Source organism: Parambassis ranga, chromosome 12 (genome assembly GCF_900634625.1).
Source record: "Parambassis ranga chromosome 12, fParRan2.1, whole genome shotgun sequence".
Taxonomy (NCBI): Eukaryota; Metazoa; Chordata; class Actinopteri; family Ambassidae; genus Parambassis; species Parambassis ranga.
The window spans coordinates 6089883-6115488 of record NC_041032.1 but is presented as its reverse complement, the minus strand read 5'-3'; the positions used below and the strand labels follow the sequence as shown (position 1 = coordinate 6115488).

At 40.7% G+C, this 25606-nt stretch overlaps 1 protein-coding gene across 1 annotated transcript; it reads right to left on the bottom strand.

Annotated features, from left to right (window-relative positions):
• Nucleotides 1-599: 599 nt before the first annotated feature.
• LOC114443817 (LIM/homeobox protein LMX-1.2-like) lies at nucleotides 600-23934 on the bottom strand. Its single transcript, XM_028418152.1, has 8 exons — nucleotides 23868-23934; nucleotides 22677-22863; nucleotides 4767-4999; nucleotides 4503-4678; nucleotides 4265-4342; nucleotides 2824-2890; nucleotides 1459-1635; nucleotides 600-893 (listed from the first exon to the last, which is right to left on the bottom strand). The coding sequence occupies exons 1-8, from the start codon at nucleotides 23932-23934 to the stop codon at nucleotides 736-738; spliced, it is 1143 nt and encodes a 380-aa protein (XP_028273953.1). The 3' UTR covers nucleotides 600-735.
• Between the last annotated feature and the right edge of the window lie 1672 nt (nucleotides 23935-25606).

The following is a 25606-nucleotide window of genomic DNA, read 5'->3' as shown; positions in this document are numbered from 1 at the left end:
AGAAAATATCACTTATTTTTGACTGGTTCAAACTTTATTTCATGATGGTTTCTCATATAAGAAGACAAACAACTCCACAGAATGCATTGTTTATTTGAAGTACCCACACTCGGTAAGTGTGCAATTTTAAAATGCATCCCTGGAAATCTCTAGATGATGTGAACGGAAAAATAAATAGCAAACCTATACTAATTTGCACAAACATTTCAAACAACACAAAATACTGTGATAAATAATCGTAGAACTAGGATGTTTGTATCATATTCTTTTTAAATAGATTTTGAATTTATAGTATATGCATGCTGGTGAGAAATAAATAACTTGTCTGTCCTAACATGCAAAACCGAAGAACAGGTAATTACAGATGTTACACTATATACATTCAGCAACAGGTATCCATCAGGCAGCTTCCAGAAAAGCCCTTCTATTTGAAAGTCATAACAACAAAATCAAGTTGCTTAATGTTCTTGTTAAAACACACAAAAACAACTTACATTATTCATGTACTAATGTATCTGTACCTTGTTGCTTAGAGACGAGCATAAAGCCGGACTATCCGTCTTATCTTTGATTTCAGATTTTCATTTTTCTTTGGCAGGTGAAGGTGAGCAGATTGGGCAGTCATTGTTTCCTGCCTTGCAGTATTACTCGTAGTCCTGTGTCTCTGCACCGTTGTGCGCTCACTGTCCATGGCCTGGACAGAAATGTGGGGAGACAGATGGTAAAGACGGGATCTCAGGATGCAAAGTAGGAGCTCTGCATGGAGTAAAGGCGGTCTATGGGGTTCCCTGCTCGTGTGTGCAAGGAGCCGACATCTGGAGTGGCCATGAAGCAGTCACTTAGACTAGTCAGAGAGGTGTCACTGTCAATGTCATGGAAGATGGAGTCAGTACCTGTTGAGAGTAGGAAGACGGAGAGTCGAAACACAAACATTAACATATTGGACAGTAAGTCAGACAGACCTACTCTACAGAACCCCCCTGGACTTGGTGTTTTGAAGCCACATCACCAGCAAAACCCAAAATCCACAAAATTGATTGATCTTTCATTGCAGTTTGTATCTGCTGGTGAAGTTTGAAATCAGTTGTGTGCGCACACGTGTGTGCATGTGGTGTGTATGCACGATGTTCTCCCAGGTTTAATTGCAGGGGTGTGTGGTATTGCTCTCCGGGGTGTCACTTTGTTTTATTAGACTCATTGGCTCTAAATTATGACAACTTGATGGGTCATCCATTTTTAATCAGCACTTACACTTTATTGGTTCATTTCCATCCCTGCCAGTAAAAATGTAGCGAGGTTGAAGGAGTGTAGATGAGAGGCTCATGGTGTTCAAGTGCTTAAAGTAAACTTAGAGATGGGCCATCATGGTGAGAGGGGATAAAACTAAACTCAAAAAAGTACTAAAATACCTAATAGAAGCAGCACATTGCAAAGACACAGTCATTACTGAGTGCTCACCATAGGGGTTCATGTGGTCACCAGGCATCTGTGGTGGGGTGAGACCCTGTTGGAAGGGGTCAGTGTTGAAGCCGCTGTGCTCCATGGTCACCAAGTGCTGCTGTTGCTGCTGCTGGCTTGGAGGTAGAGGCCCAGAGTAGGAGCTGAGCAGGCTTTCCATACAACCTGATATCACCTCTGAAAGTGGCAACAAGGGAAACCAGGGTTACAACTTGCAGCTGTATATTCTGTCAGAGGGTTTCTCAGGAGTCTGTGGTGGGAAGTTTTACCATATCACTGGGACAAATTAGCAGCAAGGCAGTTTTTACTCTCTTAATGTGAAGTATAAAAAAACTGCAGGTCCTTCTGTGTCCCCTGGAGGCTGACAAAATGAGTGACTTAAGCTGTTTGATTAAGGTAAGACATCCAAATATTGTGGCAAGTAAGTATGCAGAATGGTGTTTCTGAGCATGCCAGAACAAGTGCATTTAATCAGCTCATGATTTGATATCAGATGATTTCTTGATCCACCCAAACCACACTAGGTCACATATAAAGTTATATTACTTTTATAATAATTTATAATTATTATTAGTTTGTTGTATATAAAACTACTGAAAAGCAGCTCTGGTGCACAGAGACTCATTTTTTTATAGATGCAAACATACACTACATCAGTGTTTTTTTCTGTGGACTATAAATACTGTACAACACCGTGATTCTCATAAACTATATAGTAAAAAATTAATTGTCTAAACAAGATGGCTGTTTGAACCCGGAGGCGTCTCACTTGTCATCCAGGACGCTTCATCTCATTCTAACATAAACTTCAAACAACCCCCATTTGTTGGTTTGCTCAGCTCATTTGGTTAACAGCAGCAGCTTCCACTATAATAAACCCTGCTGCTATGCCAATATTGACATGCTGGAAGTCCCTGAACAGATAGAGGCAGGGCTTGCCAAAGCAGTGAGACACTTATCTAAACTGTCTGCTCATATCCGCTGTGAGACTCAGTGGCAATAAGCCTGCTAGCCAGGAGGAACGGCGCAGCAGAGAAAATCATGGCACCCGCTTTACAGCCCTGCCCTTGGAAAAACTCATATTTACCAGCAGAGATGTCACTCGGGCCTCAGAATATGAGACTCATGTTAAAGCCTACAAAACTGGTGTTTACTGAGTGACTGTGCTCTGTTTATTGTTCCCATGATAAATGTAATATTTCAAACTTTCTCAGAATAATTCATAGATCACCTTTAGTAATCACAGTCATTTTGGTGATAATGAACAGAAGGACAGCGATACCAGGACTTTTTATTTTAACAGATGAGACAGCAGCTAACCCGTATACAGCTGACACACACACACACGCAGATGATAATCCTCACCTTGGCCTAGCCTTTGGCTGTTGTGTTGCTCCTGCTGTTGCTGCTGTCTGCGGGCTAACTTCTTCATCTGTAAATAAATAAACACAGTAAACAGCTTAGTGTGTGGCAGACAGACACTTATTGAGGAGACGCTGACCAAACAATAAACAGATGTGAGGAGCTCCTCTAAATTATATATTTCAGTGACAGAGTGACTGCATGTTATATAGGCACATATTGCAACAGATCCCTGATCCTGTCCCTGATTGGCTGCACTATTTCTTCTTTGTTAGTTCTCTCCTCTTTGTTTCAGGTCTCCTGTCTCTTTATTGTTTTTTATAACCTATTTTATAAAATCACAAAAAAAATTAAATATTAATATTTTAATTTATTGTAAGATGAAGAGAGAAAATTCTTTCTCAGAGAGAGGGAGGAGCTAAATAAGTAAGTCTGAATGACAGCTGCAGGAGGAAGCAGAGAAGACCAAAACCAGAAATCGGGAAGAGTCAAGGATTGAGAGATATTTTTGTCTCTAAAAAATCTTAAACTATTTTCATGATGTTTAAAAGAATTCTATTCTATCTATCCTAATTCTATTAAAAGAAATCTATTTTATTACATATGGCAGTTTGTTGGCCACAGGAAGGATATTATCCTACATACAAACATATATTATTAACTCATCAATGTGATGGATGGGAATCACTGAGCAGCAATCTGAGCAGCTGAGAAATGAAGCCTCCGATTGTCAAAATCTGCAGTTCCCTGTGTGGCCACAAGGTGCTGGTCTTGGGCACTCCTCTCTATATCTTGGCCCGTCCTCTGCATGGAGCCGAAAACTGCTCTTCAGAAACCTATATGAGTGAATGGTTGTCCATGTGTATTAACTATATTTAGGATCCATGTGACACAAAGTGGAAGAAGATTGCCTGTGAATATGGCTGACAAACCCGCAGGCAACACATGCATCAGGTGGAAACGTCCAGCAGGTGGACGTGACATTTGACGGAAGCAGTGCAGCATAAACTATCTATATCAGTTTTTGTAGACTACATGACTTGGCTAAACAAGCCGTGTACCACTCATTCTCAGAGCATGGCAGCTACATTAGACTGGTAATTGACTGCAGTAAAGACCTATAGGCTAGTCAGACTTTGACAAGCTTATCCTCCAAATGCCACCAAGCCGAGCAAATAGTCGATCATAAATTCTTGATCCGCTGAAGCTTAACTGATGAGGAGCTGGTTTAGACAATTAAGCACTTTTGGCATTACAAAGCTAGTGTTTTCCAGGAAGAGCAATGTGGGAGAAGATCAAGTGACTACGATGTGTAAGGTGAGGATCCTGTTGCTCCTACTGCATGTGATCAGAGGTATATGAAGAGTTGAGTGCTCATAAGCCGTAAACATGGGAACACTGGAGCCTGCTGACAGCTTGTTTTTGCTGGATGTGTTTTACTGACCTTCGCTCTCTGGTTCTGGAACCAAACCTGGACCACACGAACACTCAGTCCTGTCTCTGCAGCCAGGGTCTCTCTTACCTATGAATCAATCACAGACAAATGATCACAGTAAAGACACATGAAGCGATGATGATGGATGTTAGTATACTTACAATGTGGCCACCGAGCTTTGCATGTGCTGTATATGACATCAGTATTGTAATTTAATTAAATGAAATAATACCACATCTCTGCTTACCTTTCTGCATGGTTTGGAGGAGACCTCAAAGGAAGCTTTAAAGGCCCGTCTCTGCTGCGTGGTGAGAATGGTGCGTGGACGTTTAGGCCGGCGAGGGTCTTTGCTATCATCGCTGCCTTTTCCTGCTGCAGAGAATTTTTCTGACTTCGCATCCAAATCCTCATCCTCACTTTTATCTGTTTATCCGACAAAACAAACAGATATTTTGAATGCGGATGTAATTTGAGTGCATTATAAAAACATAAACACTGCAAGATGTCTGACCTGAATCTGAGTTGTCCGGACTGACTGTGCTGAGCAGGTCTCTCTCCCTCTCATAGTCGCTCTTGCAGAGTAGCTGACTTTCTTTCAGGACAAACTCGTCTCCTTTGCACAGCTGGCGCTCACAGACGCAGCAGCAGAAGCAGCTGAGGTGATAAACACTCTCCAGAGCTCGCATCACAAACTCTGTGGGAGCAATCTTCTCTAGGCAGCTGCTGCACTTTGTGGCAAACAACCTGAGTACAGAAGCATAAGAGACTAGAGTTACCAGTGCAGAAGGTTTTGGAGAACAGTAGGCATAATATCTGATTATTGTATATTCACAACACATATGTTAGACAATAAAATAAACAGAAACAGAGCAAAGCACCACCAGTTTTTACACAGCATGCTGCTCTGAGTCTGTATGCTGCAGCTCCCTCTCTACACATGCCAGATGTGTCTGTGCTAAAATGAACCACCTATGACTTCACGCTCTTCTTTAACCCTTTTAAGTCCTTTGTGTGATGTGCAGGGCTGTTTGATGTTGCAATGAGTCTACAGGGGGCCAACCTTACAGGCAGAGTTCAAATGGAAAAATTAGAGACAATTTTCCAACCGCTCCCCACAACCATCTAATGAGGCAATATGTGATCCTTCAAGAAGGAAGCGGTTGCTCTTACTGAGCCAGTCTGCTGCACTTTGACAAATTCAAGATGCTCCATTTATTTGCCTGTTAATCTTTTTATTATAGATCCCATCAGTTCCACCACAATCAATTCCAAATGTTAAGTAGTATGGAAATATTGTTTTCAAAACAATATAAAATAATAATAATTTGGAATGTTTTAACAGTATTTTTAATTTTTGTATTAACACTCGAAAATGTGGCAGCAAAGTGATGCACCTCAGTATCACAAGATAATACTGTGAGAACACGTATCCATGCTGGTCACTGACTCACTGTAAAACGCCCAGAAACATGGTTAAATAGGTCCCAGAACATCGGAGTCAGGAGAAGATTGTGGTTATGACACAAGCATGCATGGTTATGGTTAGACAACTAAGAACCTGAGTTAAAGTGTGGTAGTAAAGGTCATGGTTGCAGTAAAACATTAATAGGTCTCCTGACTGAATGTAGAACGTGGTGCACACCCATCCACCACCCTGACCTCCACAGTCTCATACTTTTTGTTGTTTATAATCGACACGCTCCTTGTTGGATTGCACTGAATCTAATTTATAATATTCAGAATTACTTCAGAATGGCGTGAGATGGAGTGTGTTGATGTTTTCAGTATGTAAAGAAGGCTGGAGAAGGCAGGTGCTGATGATGCCAAACCGCATCCATTCCACTGTGTGATGTTTTGTTGCCTGGGCTCACAGAGGGAGCTGTGTATGGATTAGGTCTATAGTTTTAACATGATGACCTCATTCTGAAGAGCAAGCAGTTAGCTGAGCCAAGACTGGGACTCAAGAAATAGCCAGCACCAATCTTAATAGACAGAGAGAGAAAGAGAGAAATGAGAGAAGCCAAGGGGAGAGAAAAGATAGCCAGGGAACAAAAGAGATTTTTGTTGTGTGTGTGTGTGTGTGTGTGTGTGTGTGTGTGTTTGTACTGGGGTAGATTGAGGCTTTATGAAGCAAAGAAGTCCTTTCTTTCTGTACCTTATTGCATTGGATTACTCATATTTTTTTATATATATTTTCATACCTGAATAGCGAGAAAAGTTTTTCTATGGTAATATTTTCTGCAAAATGAACAATGGATGTTGCAGATGCAGCTGTAAACTATTGAATCTGTGCAATAACAGGGTTACAGAGGGGACCACGGAGGGATGATGGGAGGAAGGAGGTAGCTGTAAGGCAGGTACAGAAGAGCTGAGTGTTTGGACAGCTGCACTCATCCTCCTCCTCCTCCTCCTCTCTAAGTGAGACCATAGCCTCCTCTATTCAACATCTCTAGCAGTTCCTCTGTCTCTCTGCCTGTCTGTTCAGAAGCTGATATTTGCACAATGACCAGTGGAAAAAAGGAGAGAACAATAGAGTACAGGAGACACACAAACATTCAGGTTATTGTAGTATCAAGTATCAATAACTTCAGTGCAATCCACTTTATTAACAATGTTGATAATGATGAGTATTAAACTAACATTTCCATTATCTTTTATTTTATGTATACTCACTGCAGATCTGTATTTTCATATACAAACTGTTTATTACTGGTTATTGTCATGATTTTACTGTGTATGTGACAGTGTATAGATGATTTTATTGTTCTTACAGTTACACCACACTTTTACAGTTCTAAACATACTAAAGGATGGAATTTCCTTTCTGTGCTGCATGCACAGTAATTCAACAGAGATCCTCTGATCCACAGTTACTCATAACAATCTACTGTGTGTAGGTTCATAAGATAAGACTAATTCCAGTGTAAGCCTCTGTACATCTATACAGCAGAGGAACAAATCAGAAATGCAGGGGTAGCTTTTAGAAATTAGCATGGACATGAACAAAACTTGGAATCTATTACAACTGATATGAGTCGAAGCTAAAGAGCACATCTGCTCTGCTAAAGTTAAAGCAGCACATAGACTGTGCTGGCTTTCACAGGGACAGGATTTCATCTATGAGCATTGTTGCATCCTTTTCTATAAACCTTTTCTCTGTAAGGCTCACTGGTGCAACTGTTTAATCAGATTTACCAAAACCTGGTTTTTATTCATGTGACACTGAGAAGTAGGATGCAGAATACAAAATATGAAGTGAATATTAGCAGCCGTAACACTAGCTTTGTATTGCACTGTTGTTTTCCATATACCTTAATGACATCTGCTGTCCACATACTTTTGGCTATGTGTGTAACAATTGAATCTAAATAATAAACCCTTTTGTCATCTGACCTGCCCCACCTCCTCTTTCATCACAACCAGCTCTGATAGACAGCTTCAGAGAGATGTGAACCTCCAGAAGGTGAATGAATGAGTTCATCTGATTGATAGCTGAGATCATTTCCATGCTAACAAACATGTTGAAGTAAGTCCCAGGAGAATCTTCAGGCCTTACTCTGACTTCTTGAGCTTTGGCTGAGCAAACAGCACATCCCCACTCTCTGAATCCTGCTTTTATTTCCCCATGCCTCCTTCACAATCATCTTTTGATTGCTCTGACTAATTAAAACTCCAACAAGCTGCCACCCAAAGCCGCCACCCTCCCACCCAGCCTCCTACTTTAGGTCACTCTCCCTGAGGAGGGTGAACAAACAAGAGAACAGTGAAGGAACACACACAGTCTGTTTTTACTGCTTCATCCTTTCTCCACTCCTCTTATCCTCTTTAATCCTGTACCTCTTTATGCTTGTTAAGCTGCTGGAGCAGTGTGGAAGCATAGGGCGCAGGACCAAGGGGTCAAAGCTCTTCTAAAGGGGTGGCCCCTAACAGTGGTGGTCCAGGTCTTGGCTGAAACGAACCACTGAGGCCTTTTCACGAATCCACTGTTGGAACAAACATGCACTCGCTCTGAAAGCTGCAGCAAACAAGATTTTAAAATAAACAAGAGTAAAAGTCTAGAGCCTCTCTTGAAGCTGTTTGTTGAAGTCTAAAGCTTCACAGGCTGCCCATAGAAGCGGCTGTATATATTAGATCCCACATGTGTTAGACAGCACCAACAGCAGAATCCTGATTTCTGCTGTTTGGAAGCTTTAGCATGAAGCAGTTTTGATTTTGTGTGGCATTAGTTTTAGCATTGCCTGATCACTGTGTCCCTTCTGTGGTGAAGCTTCCTTCAGAAGGATGTGAACAGTGAAACAGCAAATGGGAAAATTATTTTCCAAACAGTATCTTCTTACTAGACCATACAGCACATATACTTATTATATTATCATCTAATACACTCATGATGAATCTGTTAATTCAAGGCTGATTACAAGCAGGAGACTTAAAATACTAACAAGGACAAAGGAGACATTGTGCATTAGTAGTGCTCGGGGACACAGGGAAAATTGTATTGTGGGCAAAGGCAGGTTGCCATGGTAGCTGTTGGCAGGTTATGTGATATTAAATCTTGGCTGTGAATCCTTACACTTTTCATCTCAGTGTGTGTGTGTGTGTGTGTGTGAATGAGTGCGAAATTTGTATCTCTATGATCGACAGTCTAAGTTTATATATATTGTTAAATATTTGTATATACATATATATTACAGAGTAATGCTGTGAAGAAGACAGGAAGGAATCTGAAGTTGCAATTGTTAAGGAGCTTGAATGAAAAATGACCTCTGAATAAAACTTCATGCCAAGTATCACGCAGAGAAAGTCAAAGAAAGTGCATGGGGATGAGTCACAGCCAAGAGGTCCTCAGGAAGATCTTTGGCAAATAAAATTAGATAGCAAATAAAGGAGGAGGAAATTTTCATGACATTATCCAAAGATTTCTGAAGAGTGAAAGTCAGTGTCACAGACTAGGATGACTGTTATCTTGACAGCGCGTTTCGCCTGACTACTGATAAATCCGACTATGGGCAAAGAGGTGAAGTGCGAGTGTGGCTGAGGCGGTGTGAACTTGTTTATTTCTGCTGTAAAGCTGCACACATTAATATGGAGGTCTATGAGGATTGACTCACGTCTTGAGCCAGCCTCAAGTGGTCATTTAAGGAACTGCATTTTTTGGCATTTCAGGGTTGGAGGTTACTGCTACATAGTGTTCATAGTTAGTTGCTGCCTGTTGTGTTGGGGTTTGCTCCGGTGTCTGTCTCTCAGAAAACCAAAAGAAACAGAGCAGCAGGACAGATATTTGGACAGAGACAGTGAGAGTCTCTGAGAGCAGTTCCCTAGACAGCAGCCTGAACAAGTCAAATAACAATAGAGACACACCCCAAAACACAATGCTGGAACTCACACACTGTGAGTGTGTGCGTGTGCTGCATCGGAACCCAGTATACATAACTGTCTAGACGTTTCACCACAAAATCAGAAAAAGCCCTTGAAGCAAACCACAGCAGAGAGGAGCTGAGGAGGAGAGGAGAGAGCTGTGTGGGTCCTGCTTCGACATGCAGCCACTCTCATACCCTCATGTTTATGTTTATCACTATCTGGGGGATTTCTCACCCCCTCCTGGGCAATGTTAGTTACTGGCCAAGTTACTGTGACTTCCAAAGCCCTGCGCTGTGTGTGTGTGTGTGTGCATAAACACTAGGGAGGAGATGAGCCTGAGGCCATTTGACTGTTATTATGTGCGCTATTGTTCATTTGCAATATCTGTCTCAATCTTAATGTCTGTATGGAGCAGGCATGCACAGGTGTACCACACACACAGAGCCGAGTGCTTTTTTTATGACGTCATGGTTTCTAGATGCCAGCAGTCACTTTGGCGGGTACAATCTTATCAACAAGCAAAAGAAAAAACAAGTGACATGTTGTCCTAAAGTCTGTATTATCACTATTTTATGGTCTAAATCTGTTTCCCATCTGATAACACAAATCGCAATATCACAGATGAGAGAAGTGTGTTTACACCATACAGAACAGAGACATTAATGAGCCACATCACACACACACACCCGTCAGACTGAGGTCATTTATCAGTATCAGTCTGCTGAACTCTAACATGCTCATACTTGACAGCTCTAACTGTGACAAAACATCACAACATCCTCACACACGAACGTCACATATGGTTGATTTTCTCCTGTTGAAAAACAAAAAACGGATGGTCATGTGGTCACTTGGTTAGGTTCACAAAGATTATTGTTTCTTCAGCCACCCTGACCTACACACTTGATGTGTATTATACTTCCACAGGAGGGCACCAGATATATAAACTCACTGGTTGTTTCAATAGCCTTGAAATATCAACCCTTTTATGGTGGATTTCTTATTTTTGATTTCAAGAATGATTGTGGGAATGATCAAAGTAGCTAAAAAAAAAAACAAACACATCTAATTTCTGTGTGCTCTGGTTTTGAGATCTGTCTTTTTAGCACCATCCATCACCTCAGACAAACATAGCCTGCAGCTATGAAACATTAAGCTTCATAAATCTAATGAAAAAACATGCTGAGACAATACAGAAGAGCCTCGCACCCACTTCCAAGCTACTGGGCTTCATTCTGTCTGTCTTGTCTGCCTGGCCCCTGTACATCTCTGCCATGAGCCTCAGTTTGGGTAGTGATGGGGTCGTATTAACAGGCCGGTCACAGCGTTACTTCCAAAAATGATGACACAGCCTCGGGGTCTCTGGCTGGTACCAGCTGGCTGTCACAATTCATTTGTTTTCTGACACTCTGCTGTCCGTCATCACACAATGCCTTGCCTGCAGCATGATAACCCCTCCTCCTCCTCCTCCCCTCCAGGGCCGGACCTCTCACCTGCGCCTCTCACCTCTGCGCAGCTCACATCAGCGGCACTTTGACTTGGGCACACTGTCCTCACAATGAATCCCTGTGCTCCCTTATCTATGACATGAACCTCTGTGCCCCAATGTGGCCGATAACCTGCATGAACAGTCTCTCTTTAATTGTCCCTGTTGACTTGTGTTTATACAAGAGAATCTGAGCCTTCTCATTTGGGTCTGGTAGGTCTGTGTTTACATTCATTCATAAAACCTACCAGACAGTCACCTGTTGTGTTGTTATGTCTCATAAGTGTTTAAAAACTGCTAATATTTAATGGAACATTATATAAAATTTGTATATACACTGTATATGTATACACTATATGATTTGAAGGCTGAGCTACTTGTTGGTCCTGGTGTGTTTTTTTTTTCAGTCAAATCTGGCAACGCTGGTTAGAATAAAATTATTTACCGAGTGTGTCAACTGTCATTGACCTTTTGTGTGTGAGTATAATAGACACACCCTCAGAGGACTGATGCCCAGCTGCAGACTGGGAGGTAATGACAGGCCTGTTTCTAATTTAACCATGCAGCACAATGCCACTGCAGAAGCAGCACGCCCACACAGGCACACAACAGCGTGTTGAAATTGAGACAACACTATTACACAAAAAGACAGTTATGACTTGCAGAATTTTGCCAACGTTATCAACACCTGGTGTCATGAAGGTAAATGCCCAGCCACAGGCTCTGTAATGCAGAATCACTGAATACAGTTTTGGTTATAAGTGCATTCTATTGTGTGGATGGGAGGATGGAGTATAGATCCCCTCGGTTTTCTTACTTTTTGCAACAGGTCTGTTATTATTGTTAATACTGTAAATATACTTTATTTTTAACTGAAGGTATAGTTTTTACATTTATAAATTGCTTCGTATCATTTTTTCACCTGCACAAACTTTAGCTTTATAGCTCAGTATTTTAATATTACTGGACTTGAATTGTCCTTTTAATTAAAATATGATTTATTTTTCTTCTTCCTGCTCACACGCCTGTCTGCAATGACCTCCACTCAGAGTCATGGTGATAACAAAAACAATGGCGCGATCCAGTATTATTCTAAATAAATGTCCTGTGAACCCAGGGCTCCTGGCTCCTGTTTTCACCCATGTTTGTATTTGAAGAAATATCAATACATCATAAGTTGTCCACAGAATAGGTAACAGAAACAGAAACAGGGTCCTGGAGAGGTACGGCTTCACTCTGACAGCATTTGGCAGACAGTAATCGTACAAGCAAAGCCAAAGGCTAAATAAAGCATTTAATATTTAGTTTGAATTTATTATTATGACAACGATGATATTGAGTTATTATTACACTGGTCAAAATATAAAGGAAATGTTGACAAACTATTCTTAATATACTACATTATTGTATTACTCTAACAAAGAAACTATGCATTGTTTTCAGATGAACCTGTGTGTGTTCATGTGTGTGTGTGTGTGTGTGTGTGTTTGCTCTGAGGGTGGTGGCCTTTCAAACTAAACCACAGTCTGTCCTACTGCCAACCTTTAGTGATTCTGGAAACTGTGATCTCATGTCTGTCCTTTATGTTTCCTGTCCTGCTTCTGTCCTTACAGCTTCTTGAACATGACAACAATTTTTTTTACACTTTTTAGTTTCTTCAAAAATTGGTAGGATAGATAAAGGCAGCACAATATTACTGACGGTTCCCGAATCTCATCTGTATCACAGAAATCTATCAATCGCTGCATACAGGTCACCAACCTGGGTGCAAGAGAAAAAAGTTAAGGAGGGGCTGGAGAAAACTTCAACCATTAAGTTACATTTAACTTAAGAAATAACTGTTAAATAACATTTTGATGCAAAACCAAACTACAAAAGAGTCCAATAAAATTCATGTCATAAGTCTGTGCACAGTGTGTCAACAATGATCATCAATGGCATAATCAGTATCAGTTTTAATAAATATATATTTCCACAAAAATCCAACTTCTCTTTGTTTTATTGGGAAAATTAGCTTTGTAGCGGAGTATATTAAAATAAACGCCCTCAGATCCATCCATGTATGTGGGTTAAAGGTGAGGTATTATTTCCTTTCAGCGTGTCAGTCTGCCCGGAGCTGCTACTAATAAACATGCTGGAGGCACAGGGACTTAACACCACTTATACCCTCATAAATAGGCAAAGCTTTGAACAGATATGAAGAGCACTAAAGAAGGGGGGGGGGGGGCTGGAGGCAGACTTTATTTCCCAGGGGATCCCTCCTCCTCCCATCTCTAACCCTAACATTCGTATGAGGGGAGATACACCCCCTCCATCATTGCCCCTCAGACTGCACAGTCCTTCTCCAGGACAAGACAGCGCTGACACCTGACAGAGAGATAACCTCCACCTTCACCAGCTCATGTCTTTGTTTCAGACAGATTCATGTCATTTGTATAAAAATCCATTCCCAACTGCTCTCTGTGTGTTGGTGAAACTCACTATGACCTCATATCTGTCCCAATCTTGACAGCATTATCAATACCTTAAGATATAAACTGGATATAAACTGCAACTTTGTGGTGGCTGCAATATGTGTATGGTTAGAAAAGGCTCAGTTTGATTCTCTGTGGGTGTTTCAGTCTGAAGTTTTATAAGAAAAGCCACGCCTAATCTTGTAAGTGCGACTTTTACTTTGCAAAGATCGACTGCATAAATGTTAGTGAAGGTCTTATGTGAGTTTTTGCAGATTTTAAGCCATAATTTGGCCATGCTGGTCAGATTACTGCGGAGGACTGATGGCTTTTGTTTCACCACAACCGTTAGTGACCACGCATTCTGTCAAATATGTTAAATTGATGGTGCCTGTATGAAAAACAAAATCTGACATCTGTCAAACCATTCTGGCTCAGACTTTACAATGAACTCATGTAGTCTGATATATGGTGTATTTATGTTGCATGTCAACAAGTCCTCCTGTCATTCTGCAGCGTGGCACAGATGAGAATGGCTGAATGAAATAATTGACGTGTGCAGGGATTACAAATGTATATTTTTATAATACCGTGTTCACCACTGGCCAGAGTAAACATTTCACAAATGTCGCCATCCCTGCCACAAAACCTAAACACACACACACACACACACACACAGAGACAAACACATATATATTTATGTATATTTATGTATGTGCACATGCAGGGCTCCATACATACCAGATCAAGGTGTGTGTGTGTGTGTGTGAAGGTGTGCAGAACTTTGAAGAATAAAGGTAAACAACTTGCATTTTTATTTATGTTTACCATATGACAAGAACACAAAGACAGAAATAAACAAAGCCAGTCTCAGACCTGCAGGGCTTCTGCAGCTACCCTCCCACCTCCACCCAGTGATAGCAGCAGCCTCCACACTGAGCATGATGGTGATAGTTCATCTATGATTATTAACATTATTCATTTAATTAATGTATGAATTGTTATGTATCCATACCTAAAACAATTCAAATATGGTGACCAGCCTTAACAACAGCTCATGACGGACTTCCTGAAGAACCATTAGCACTGGCAGTGCTGAGGAGAGTCGCAGTCACACAGTGACTTAGTGAGGGGATGAGATTTCAAAGCGGGACAGGACTCTGTGTTTTACCATAAACAGAGGTGCTTTTCTAAAACAATCATCCTCATTCTTCTCCCTTTCAGGTACAGTGAAAATGCCACAGCTATAGCTAGAATTTAACCTTGCCAGATCAGATGACCTCTATAAATACCTGGAGACTGTAATTGCATAATTGGATAATGGTTTCTATATTTCAAAGGCTATAATTTTCACTGTAGTTAAGCCAGAGAAATTAATGGAGGAAAAAAAAGAGAAAGAAACTCTTTAGCAATGTTATGGGTCACATGTGTTGGACCTGCCATATCACTTATCACAGAGGTAATTCACATATATACCACTGCCACAAAGAGCTAAAAAAAAACAAGTTTCCAGCCTGTGAGATGAGATCACCATAAAGAGGCTGGGTAATAAATGAGGACAAGGTGGGGGTGAGGGTGGTGTGGGAACAGCTGGGAAAAGGGGCGGAGGAGGTGATACAAAAACCCCTGTGTCATTGCACTAATGAACACAGACCTGGCTTGCATGACAGTACCTGACAGACTACCTACTGTACTCCAACCTTTATCCGGCCTGAAATGTTAGCTATGCAGTCAAAAATCCACAACAGCTGTAAACACACGAAACACTACAGCAGCAGGTGGAGGTTTGGGAGTGGAGATAGAGGAGAATGAAAGACACACGGCCCACCAGGTGATGCACCGTCACAGGTTTATACAGGGGACATGTGTGTGTCTGAAAAGTGATCTTAGATTTTGTGTGGAATAAATGACACAGGTGTCTATATTTGCAAAGTGTATTTGAATAGTTTGGAAGTATCCCCTTTAATCTGCACTTTGGATTTTAGTGGCAAATGGCAGGAAATGGTAAGTGTTTACAGAAGCACAGGATATCAGGAAAAGACAAGAAATCAAATTTAACACAAGACTCTGACTCACTGTGTGGGATTATAAAAAAAGAGCAGCACCTGTGTCTTATCCAGTGTGTGACTACAGCATCTGGAGGAAGTACTGCTAATAAATTAGACTGTGCTCAGACAGTAACTGACTACACCACTATTCCTAATACAGCATAGCAGGTCAAGAATAATTATGCTATCACAATGAATTCAACATTTCAAAATCAAGAAAATATAGAAGCCTACGTTTTATTTATGTTAATAACCATTTTAATTAAAAACGATAAAATTATTAAAACACATAATAATTCAGTAATAAAATAAATAAATAAAATGTTTTGGAATTTATATAAAAATAACTTTTTCAATAAAAATGAAATGCTCATACTTGATGAAAATTCAAAAATAATTGTAACCAATATGAGCATTATTTTGTTATAGATACAGATATTAATACATTTATCAGAGCCTATTTTAATTCTACAGTTAATTAATTGAATCATTTTAATTGATTAAAAATACATTTGACTGTTGAAAAATAATGATGTGAGGACAGTTTATATTCAAAAAGATCAAAAATCAACCACATCATGTTTAACGACTTTTTTCTTCTTATTATACACAACTTTATGAGTCACAATTAGCTGCAATTTTTTTCTGATTTCAGCATCTTTTTTCTGGTTTGTCAATGAAAAAATAGAATTACAGCCATGCAGTTTTTGGGGTATCCATGTCTGTCTAAACCTCAAATATGAAATATGTAGAAACTGTAACACAATTGTAATACAAAGCTTATCTGAAAAAAACTACACGTTTGGTGCCTTAAGAACGCTATCCTCCTTTTACACATAAACTTCAATACGTTATATTTTATGTGCATTTCATATTAATAGTACTCGAAATAAGAGCCGAGCTGCCCCAACTGTTGAGGTTCATTAAGTATCCAGCGGTCACTGGCTGCAGAGGCTGTCATTTAGCAGCCTTCAGCAAATTGCAGGTTAAAAATCATCAGCTCAGTCCGCCTGCAGTCACAGGCCCTTACAGTATTCTGTCTTCAGAGAGAGAACCTAGAGGCAGACATAATGTATGCTGCACTGAAATCAGCCCAACAAGATTACAGACATCTGTTTGTCCTCACGATTAAAAAAAAAAGATGTATGCAAATGATCCACAGCAGTGTAATTAGGCGAGGAATATCAATGAAGTAATTACTGTTTCTCTGCTGGTGGAGATGCTCTCTGACAACACACACATGTCTTCTCCCGCTTTCTCCAGGGGAATCCGAGAGAGAGAGAGAGAAAAGATGGTGTGGAAAAAACTAGAGAGAGTCATAAAAGCAGAGTGAAGGAGTGTGTGTTTGCCTCGTGTGTGAATGACTGAGGTCTCCTCTGAGAGCAGGAAGCTAATAATGTGGACAGCTTGGAGCAGGCGGGTTTTGGATGAGCCCTTGGGGTCTTGTGTCGTCTCAGCCTGCTAAATGCCAGCCGGGTTCCCAGGAGAGAGCGACAGCGATGATAAAACGATTAAACAGAGGGAGGGGAGACACACACACACAGCCAACCACAGACTGGCAAACATGTATCTGTCAGAAAGCGGAGCTGCTGTCCTCTGGGCTGGTACAGTGAGAGGGATTTAGGATGGAGAGGAAAGAAGGCAGTTGTAGCAGCTTTGCAGGCATGAGTATCCTATTTATCGACCCCATGCTCACTGCGCAGCCAGGCAAAGAGTGACTTTTACAAGTGAGTGTCACTGCATGCTGGATGATGGATGTGTGTGTGAAACAAGAGAAATGTTACAACCCCATAGAGTTTGACACACACATGCAAAGTGTTCATGCCTCCTCTGAGATGCCACCACTAACAAACCCCACATCAAACTGCAGTCCAGAGAAGTCTGAGCCAAATATAACACTTTCAATAACTGTCCCCATATTGCAGGGTATCAAACACATGCAAATAATGCCGCTGATTACCCTTAGCAATGTGAACATTGTTTACTTTTATGTCATCAATGGAATTAGCACAATTTCTAATTAGTTATTCTGAATGATTTACAATTATCTGTACCCATCTAATTAATTATTTATGCCAGTTGAATGTTGGGATGTGTTCAGGGGCAGATCAACAAGAGGAGGCTGCCAGCCTGCCCGCTGAAAAATGTTTGCCCACAATACTGCAATTTAAAAAATATCTCTGTATTGATCTGTAAAAAACACGAGAAGCCTTAAATTATACTAAGAACAAAAGGTTAGTTAGCAAGTTAGCTTATTTACTGTTACTATAGCAGATGTTGTTTTGTGTATCAGAAGATGCAGAGCAGGGAAAGGTCCAAAAACTGTGTCCACATGGTGACATCTGTCTGTTGTTGTGAAGGACAGACAGGCTCTGGTTCTGATTTTCTCTCTGCTTTGTCACTGGTAATTAAAAATAATGAATTTAACAAACTCCTCAGACATGCTGCCCCACCCTATGACGCTCTATAAATCCCACTCTTACGGCCCACACTGTGAAATGTGCTTGTGCCCCCTTCTCCACCTCCACCCCCCTGGTGACTCGGCGGGTTTGGCCCCGCTGCAGCGTCTCACGCTTTGATCCCAGGCCCATTAAAGGTCGACTGCACCACCAACGCCTTCATGGACAGTTTGAATCTGGGACACGCTCAGACACAGTGTGGTGAATGGTCACCAATAAAACTATGAGCGGTGAGAGTGTGGTGTGACTCATTTTAAAGTATTTACTTTCACTATACATCAAAATCAGAGGTGAGAGGTACACGCACAGGGAAAAATACAACTACAGTAATAATAATAATAACAATAATTATAATACATCTCTGCATAACAGCAGTCAGCAGTGTTTTGATTATTTCAGCCATGGAAGCAGAAATTTCAGATCAAGATCCAATTTAATTATCTATAGTGCTGCTCAAATAAGCTTATAATTATTGAGACACCTTTTCAATTACACAAAGAAGGAAGAAATGGAAATATATATCCTCTGAGGTCACACTGGATGCTTCTGACCCAACATGGTAAAACTCTAAAAAGGAATCTACAAAGTGTTCTGACATGAGTAATTTAACTTAACACTGTTGGTGGATTAGTTCAAACAGACCTTCTGCAGTATTAAAAATGATTTATGAGTTTGCTATGAATGTTCACTGATGGATCATCATCCCCTCACTGTGACACACATGAAGCAGCCTGTGGGCCCTTAATGATGATTTGTGTATCTCTCAGATTTTAGAGTGTGTCCCACTGTGGCAGAGGAATGCCAAGCTGCACTGAGGTCAGCAGGAAGAAACAGAAACAGCTCTCGTCCTAAATGACACCTAAGCTGTAATAAAACAACAGGAAGGTGCACGTATGAGAGTGGAGGATCTCGCTGTGGCACTGCACTGTGCGCAGTCTGTACGTGATTTATGCAGCATTAACAGTTTGAAAAATGTCCCATCATTTTCAAAAGTTTTTTTTCCTGCTGTTTCTCAGGAGACACCTATATCAGTTTTCTTAGTGTCAATTACAACAAGTTCATTACGTCTTTTATGATACACACCAAGTGTTGTGTTTTTTTTTCAAGTTTGTTGAACAGCTTTTCTCCTCACAATTAATTTGGAATCTCAATTTTCTAGATTTTATGTGAATTTTAGCTTTTGTTTTCAATAGAACTACATGGTTGAGGGGAAATTTGTGATCAAATTTATTAAACGTAAATAATCAATAAGATAATTGCATGTTTCAAAGCTAATGAACAGCCCAATAAGTTGTTTGCATCTATTTCCAATGAGTCCTGAACAGCAGAGGTTTTCTCAGACACTCTTCCAGTGCTCCACGCCCACCGACTGTTTCATGTCGCCTCTGTTTGAAGTCAAGGTGGGGTCAGAGGACCAGTAGCATAAATCATTGTAGTTAGATGATGGTGGAGACTGTGGGAGGAGGACAAGGAGTCTGGAGAGGCAATGAAACTCGATCTGCAAAGTTTGCATGAAGGCTTGTTTTTCTAGTGCCGGGCTGGGCCGTTGATCAGCTGTGGTATCCAAACAGAACAGGGCTTTAAGGAGCTCCTGCTGGTTCCTGTGTTGTTCCTTTAGGTTGACTTTATGCAGCCCCCCCTACTCTTTTCTTTGCCCCCTGCTCCCAGGGGCAGGCGGCGTATTTAGAGTCCTCGACAGCCTGCTGTGTCTGGGTCCAGGATTTACTCCTGGATCCTCATCTGCATGGTTCTCTGCTTTGATTAATGCTCCATACACCAGGTCCTTTGGTTTCTAATAAAATAAACATGCTCCATTTTACTGTGTCATACAGTAACCACATTCCTGCTTGTTTAATGATGAATAGTGGAGGGCACACACTGAAGGGCAAGGAGCAAAAAACTTACAAGAGCCAATGCTCTGATACTAATGGTTGAACAGTCAGGATCTGACAGTTCCATGTGCTTAATGAGTGTGTTTACATGGCGTCTGTTTTTCTCCGTTTGTCCATGTAAACATTATGATTCCAGAAACCTGAATCTGCTTTTATCCATGAATCTGCTAACTACAACCTTGTGAAAGAAGGAAAGATATTATTCCATGTAAACATCTTATCCAGGCTTATGAAGCTGAGCTCACTCATACCTCTATGTAAACATACTATATACATTTTGTTAGAGCAAGTTATTAAGATGTTATATTGCATTCGTGCACTGGTAGCATGAACTTATCACTGTATATTCAAATGGAATGTGATTTCTTAAATGAAGCTCTGAAACTTTAAGGTTTTAAGCACATGAACAAACACATTTATATGCTCAAGTAAGCAACCTGCCGATTTTCATCTTCACTGACGAGCACTGAATTTCTTCAGGCACTAGTGTGTGTAATTAAAACAGCCAGTTATCAGCTTGTTGGCTGAAAGCATGGTACTTTACATCTTTGTTAAAAGCACATAAAGAGAAAGAGTTATAAGAAATTAAAAAAGAAATACTAGTTATTACCAGCACGCTAGCTCAGCTGACGTCTAAACCGCACACAATCAAATCTTCCCAGCCTGTACAAACACTGTGGTAGAATCTGTGATGAAAGACAAGCTTCGACAGAACCCCTGATGTCTCCCCGTTATTGCTGATACATCAGTATGTATTCCCTGAATGGATAAGGAAGACAGGAAGAACGGTTTAAGCTGTAGTAAAGAGGGACCAGGCTGTGAGGAATCCTCTCATCAGTGTCTCTGAACCCTGCTCCTGAGCTGCGCTTGATTAAAATCAACATTTAATAAAATGATGCCCCGGTAGACACAGTTCAAAACAGCTGCATCAGCAAGGGGGAAAACTGCAAAACACACACAATGATGGAGCGATGCTAATGTACACTATGTAGGTAACATCCTATTTAGGGTAGATCCTTTTCTTAATCCCTATAACTTATCAATGTGGTATAGATAATTAAATATAATGTAAAATGCCTCTCTGAGTTGGCCAGTATTGTTTATTTCATCCTAATTTCACATGTAGTTTGTGTATTGGTGGCTCTATTGGTTTTGCCTTACAAACACCATACTGCAGATGGTGTTTATTTTATGATACAGCTGTTTGTGTTTGCGTGCAGGCTTGTGGTGTGAATGTAGAGCCTGAAGTATATAAAGGGGGGGGGGGGCTACAAGTGCGGCATCTACGTGTGGTTTCCTTGTTTCCATCAGCGCCACAATTAAACAGAGATTTTACATATTTAAATTAGACTTAGGATAACACAGTACGTAACTACTGAAGAAATACACACATGTAAGTAAAATGAGACAGGCCGAACAGAAAGAAATGTTTTGGTGTATTTGTTGTCATAATTTAAATTCTAATTTATTAGACTATTGTTTTTGTTTGTCCTTTTTAATGCAGGTTTAATGTTAAAACTGCTACAGATTTGTTTGAATCTTTAATGCCACATTTCATGTTTTGCAGTCATTTTAAAAAAGAAACTGAAATTACAGTGTTTTATGTGTTTACACTGTCCATGTCATCATGTCTCTGCAGTGTGATTTTTGGACAGTCACTGCAGCACTTACAGTGAAACCAAGACAGAGAGCACCGAGAGGTCCAGGGCTGCACAAAAGCCCTTTAAGAAAAGCAGACAGTCACACAGAGACACCCAGCAGAGAGATGATGTGACAGTGAGACGGCCCATAGTCAGCGCGCTGTCCAGCCTGTCTGGAAGAAGCCTGAGTACAACAGGCGAGACCACCCAGCAGCAGGGTAGCCTCTCTCTAACAACACCGTACCAACACATCAGAGTGCTGGATGAAAACATGTCCTGTTAGTGATGGAGCTGATGGAACAGTTCGTTTTGTTTACACATTATTTCTTTTCCTGCATTTTCATAAAATCTTTCTCTCATGTACTCACAAAAAGACTATGACACCATTTTAGCTAGGTGCTCTTGCTCTTAAGGACTTTGAATTAATTACTAATAATGTAGATTTTATGAGTTCAGCATCATCAAACATGACCACCCAGTCTAACACATTCACAGCCAGTGAAAGCTCCAAACAGCCTGACACTATAACAACAACCGCAGTTCATCACTTTCACACCACAGAGCATTCAAGTCTGGCCCCTGTGAGAATGCATTTACTCCTATTGAACCTACATTCAGTTTAAAAATTCACCTGTGCTGCTCTATCCAAAATCTTCAAGAATTTATTATTAATTATAAATTGATTATAAAAATATAGATTGTTGTGAAATGTACTTCCAAGCATTATTATTATTATTATTATCATCTATACACCTACTTTTATATAAATACAAAAATGAAAAGTCAGTCACATTAAATAGTTTGTTTTATTTTGTTTTTATTTAGAGAAATTATAACTGAAATTTTGGTTTAGGTTTCCGGAAGTAACAATGAAATAACTGAGTGTGTTTTAATGCTAAAACTCTCCTTGAATTAATAAGAATAATCATTGGCATGTGTTTAAAAATGGTTTCAATGGTTTTGTGGTGTTATTCACGCCGCTTATAAAATAAGCAAAAACATACAGTCGATAGCTCGGGTGCGCCAAGCACAGGCCGCCTGCGCGCCCTGTGTGGCGGGCCCTGAGCACAGAGAAGCGGGCTTACTGTTGGTAGTCGCTCTTGCAGTACAGTTTGGTGTCTCTGGAGTAGCAGGTGGCGGTGAGCGGCTGCTGGCACGCGGCGCACTGCAGGCACTCCTCGTGCCAGGACGCGCCGTTGACCCTCATCAGGAAGCGGTCTGAGATGATCCGGGCGCAGCCCTCACACACGGCCTGCTGGGGACAGTCCGCGCCTGACAGACAGGAGGAGGGGAGAGGAGCGTGAGAGGAGCTGCTGTAAAAACACGGGCCACGGCATCAACCACCATGACTCAAACACACGCAGGATGTCGGTCTGAAAGTCTAAGGACAGAGCGCAGTGACAGAGAGGCGCACGTCCACTGCTTATTTAAAAGGCCTCGTCACGTGGTTTGTTAAATGTCGTACACACATAAACACATAATGCCATGCAAATACTAAACATAATACCTAGGCCAGTATCTTCGAGCTCACGTCAGTTACACGTCTTAACGTAAAGTGGCGCCCTTGGGTGCAACACGTGCATTGTGCATGCGTAATTGTTTGCCAGCAGGCTGACTAAATGTGTGTAATATCTCACAGGGTCACCTAACCTTCACAAAGTGGAGTCTGCACACAGATACAAACAACACTGCAGCAGGTGAGATCAGACGTGTTTCAATAGGTTTCTGTTTGCAGCTTATCATTTATGGTCAACATCATACAAAAATTAAACGGCAAACTATGTACTAAAAAAAAAATACTAAACTGTTCTGTTTTTGTACGACATGAATTATGGATAAATACTAAATGTGTTGTTCACTCTAAAGTAAGAATAAAATATGATTGTAAAATGTAAAATAAAAAAATGAAATCTATGAATACCTTAAAAGGAAAAAGAGAAAAGACAGAAATATGTAAAAGGATAAATGGAGCTACGATAAAAATCAAAACAGAAAATATTAACGTTAAAAAAGATTTTTTTCTGTCCATAATTAGAAATTATTTCTCCAAATGTTAAACTGAAAAAAACAAAAAATAAAAATCGGATAAATGCGACATTGTGAATGACAATAAAGATGCAGCCTATAAGACATTATTGAAATGTGGTTCAGTGCTGCGGAGTGGAGGAGAATGAGGACTGAGAATTAAACTGAACTCATAAAAGGAGGTCCAGCTTTACGCGCTCCGGCTGCTCTGCTGCCGAGTTTCTGCAGCACAACAGAGAAGAGCTACTCACCGATCATAACATCCAGAGAGCAGGCGTCAGTCCTCAGACGGTCCTCTATTTTAATGTCGTTCAGCATCTTCTCGCACACACACCGGAGCTTTGGTTACTGACCGACCCTCTCCTCCTCTCAGCGCGCAGCACACTTGTTGCCTTAAACCGAGAGATCCCGGTCTGTGTTGTCTGTCACCTCTGAATCCCTGGAACCCGAGAGCAGATGGCGGAGAAACCAAACGCGGCTGCACCTTCAGCAAGTCTTCAGCCTCCAGAGGAGAAACCCATCCGCTGATGTAAATCCAGAGGTGTGAACAGCTCTCCTGAACTTCATGTGGCATCCTGAGCATGAGTGTGCCCCCCCCCCCCTTCAAGAGGAGACGCAGGAGCCCTCCCCCTGTTCTCCGCGCAGCACTTTCTCCACCGCCCCGCGGGATCTGTGTGGAGGGACCCGCCTCCGCCAGCTGAAGGAAATCAAATAAAACATCCACAGACTTCCACATCATGGAAACACACAGGGCTGGATTTTAATGTCCATTTAAATACAAATTTGTCCACACAAAATATCTGTCTATTGCAAATTAACCCAAAACTCTGCATAGCTGACTTAGAAAGGTGTTTGGGTTGAAGGCCTGAGGAGGCATGTTAACAAAAAGGATGAATTAAAAAAAAAAAAACTACTTATTATTTAGTAAAATTTTTGTCTGGAGTTTGATCATGAGCAAGACATATATTGCAATTTGCAATATATGACCAGAAAATCTTTTCTAAGATAAAGGATCAAATAAAGGTTAAATGTGTTATTTTATACAGATTAAACATTGCCTCCAAAGCCCAGATATCCTGATAGTATTCCATACATTTAATCTGCAGAGAGCACAGATTAAATCTGTGCAGACTCACAATGAGTCTGCCTCCACTCACATTCACTTTTTTATATTAAATATTAGGCGCAGTCATACGGGCACTAATCGCCTTATAACATCACATTATTGTAAAGGTGCAGAGACGATATCCGGCTGTTTCAAATAAACCGTCACAGATCGATCAAGTTTCACCGTCGGCCTGATATCAGCTCCGTGAAATGCAATAAAAGCAATATTCATCAGCTGTCTGCTCCTTTGTTCGTGCTGCATTCACTGTCAACGTGCAGATAGAAGCCGGCATGATGTATGAGGGCCGAGAGGAGCCTTTTATTAACGGGAAATGAAATATATAGAGAGAAGCGGACGGGTCAGGTTCAATTAGCAGCTTCAGGATTTCACCAGGAGTGACAGTAGTCTGTGTTTAATATCAGCAGCAGCTTTGTGCTCATTAAAACATTCTGCACGCAGAAATTAAAACCGTGTGCGCATGCGTAATTGGAAGAAATCATAACGAGAACTGCACAAAAATAAGCAGACAACAATGGGATGCGCAGTAAGCTGTAGGCCTGTCCAAGCACAGCGGTCTGTCTCCGCTGTTCCTCGATATACGGACCTGCAGAAGAAATAGGAAAGAAATGACAAGATTTTTTTTTTTAAAAAAAAGGTCAGAAAGATTTGTTTTGAGATATTTTGACGTTAAATAAAAATGCATTTAAGCATTTATTAATGTCTTACATTCTGTGATTACAAGATCAGTGCGTTTGAGACTAAATATATAATAATAAAAAGCTATTGTTATCTAATTAAACATACAAACACACAATAAATCAACATTTATATATATATTAATATGTATAATATAAAATGTGGTTAGAGGGCTACTATAGGCCT

Bases quoted from the DNA above. Each gene is read 5' to 3' on its own strand.
- LOC114443817 (XM_028418152.1), bottom strand. From the start codon at position 23,934: ATGCTGAACGACATTAAAATAGAGGACCGTCTGAGGACTGACGCCTGC. The intron at 22,864-23,867 runs GTGAGTAGCTCT...CCTGTCTGTCAG, and splicing joins CTCTCTGGATGTTATGATCG to GCGCGGACTGTCCCCAGCAG. The intron at 5,000-22,676 runs GTAAGCCCGCTT...TTCTGTACTCAG, and splicing joins TGCAAGAGCGACTACCAACA to GTTGTTTGCCACAAAGTGCA.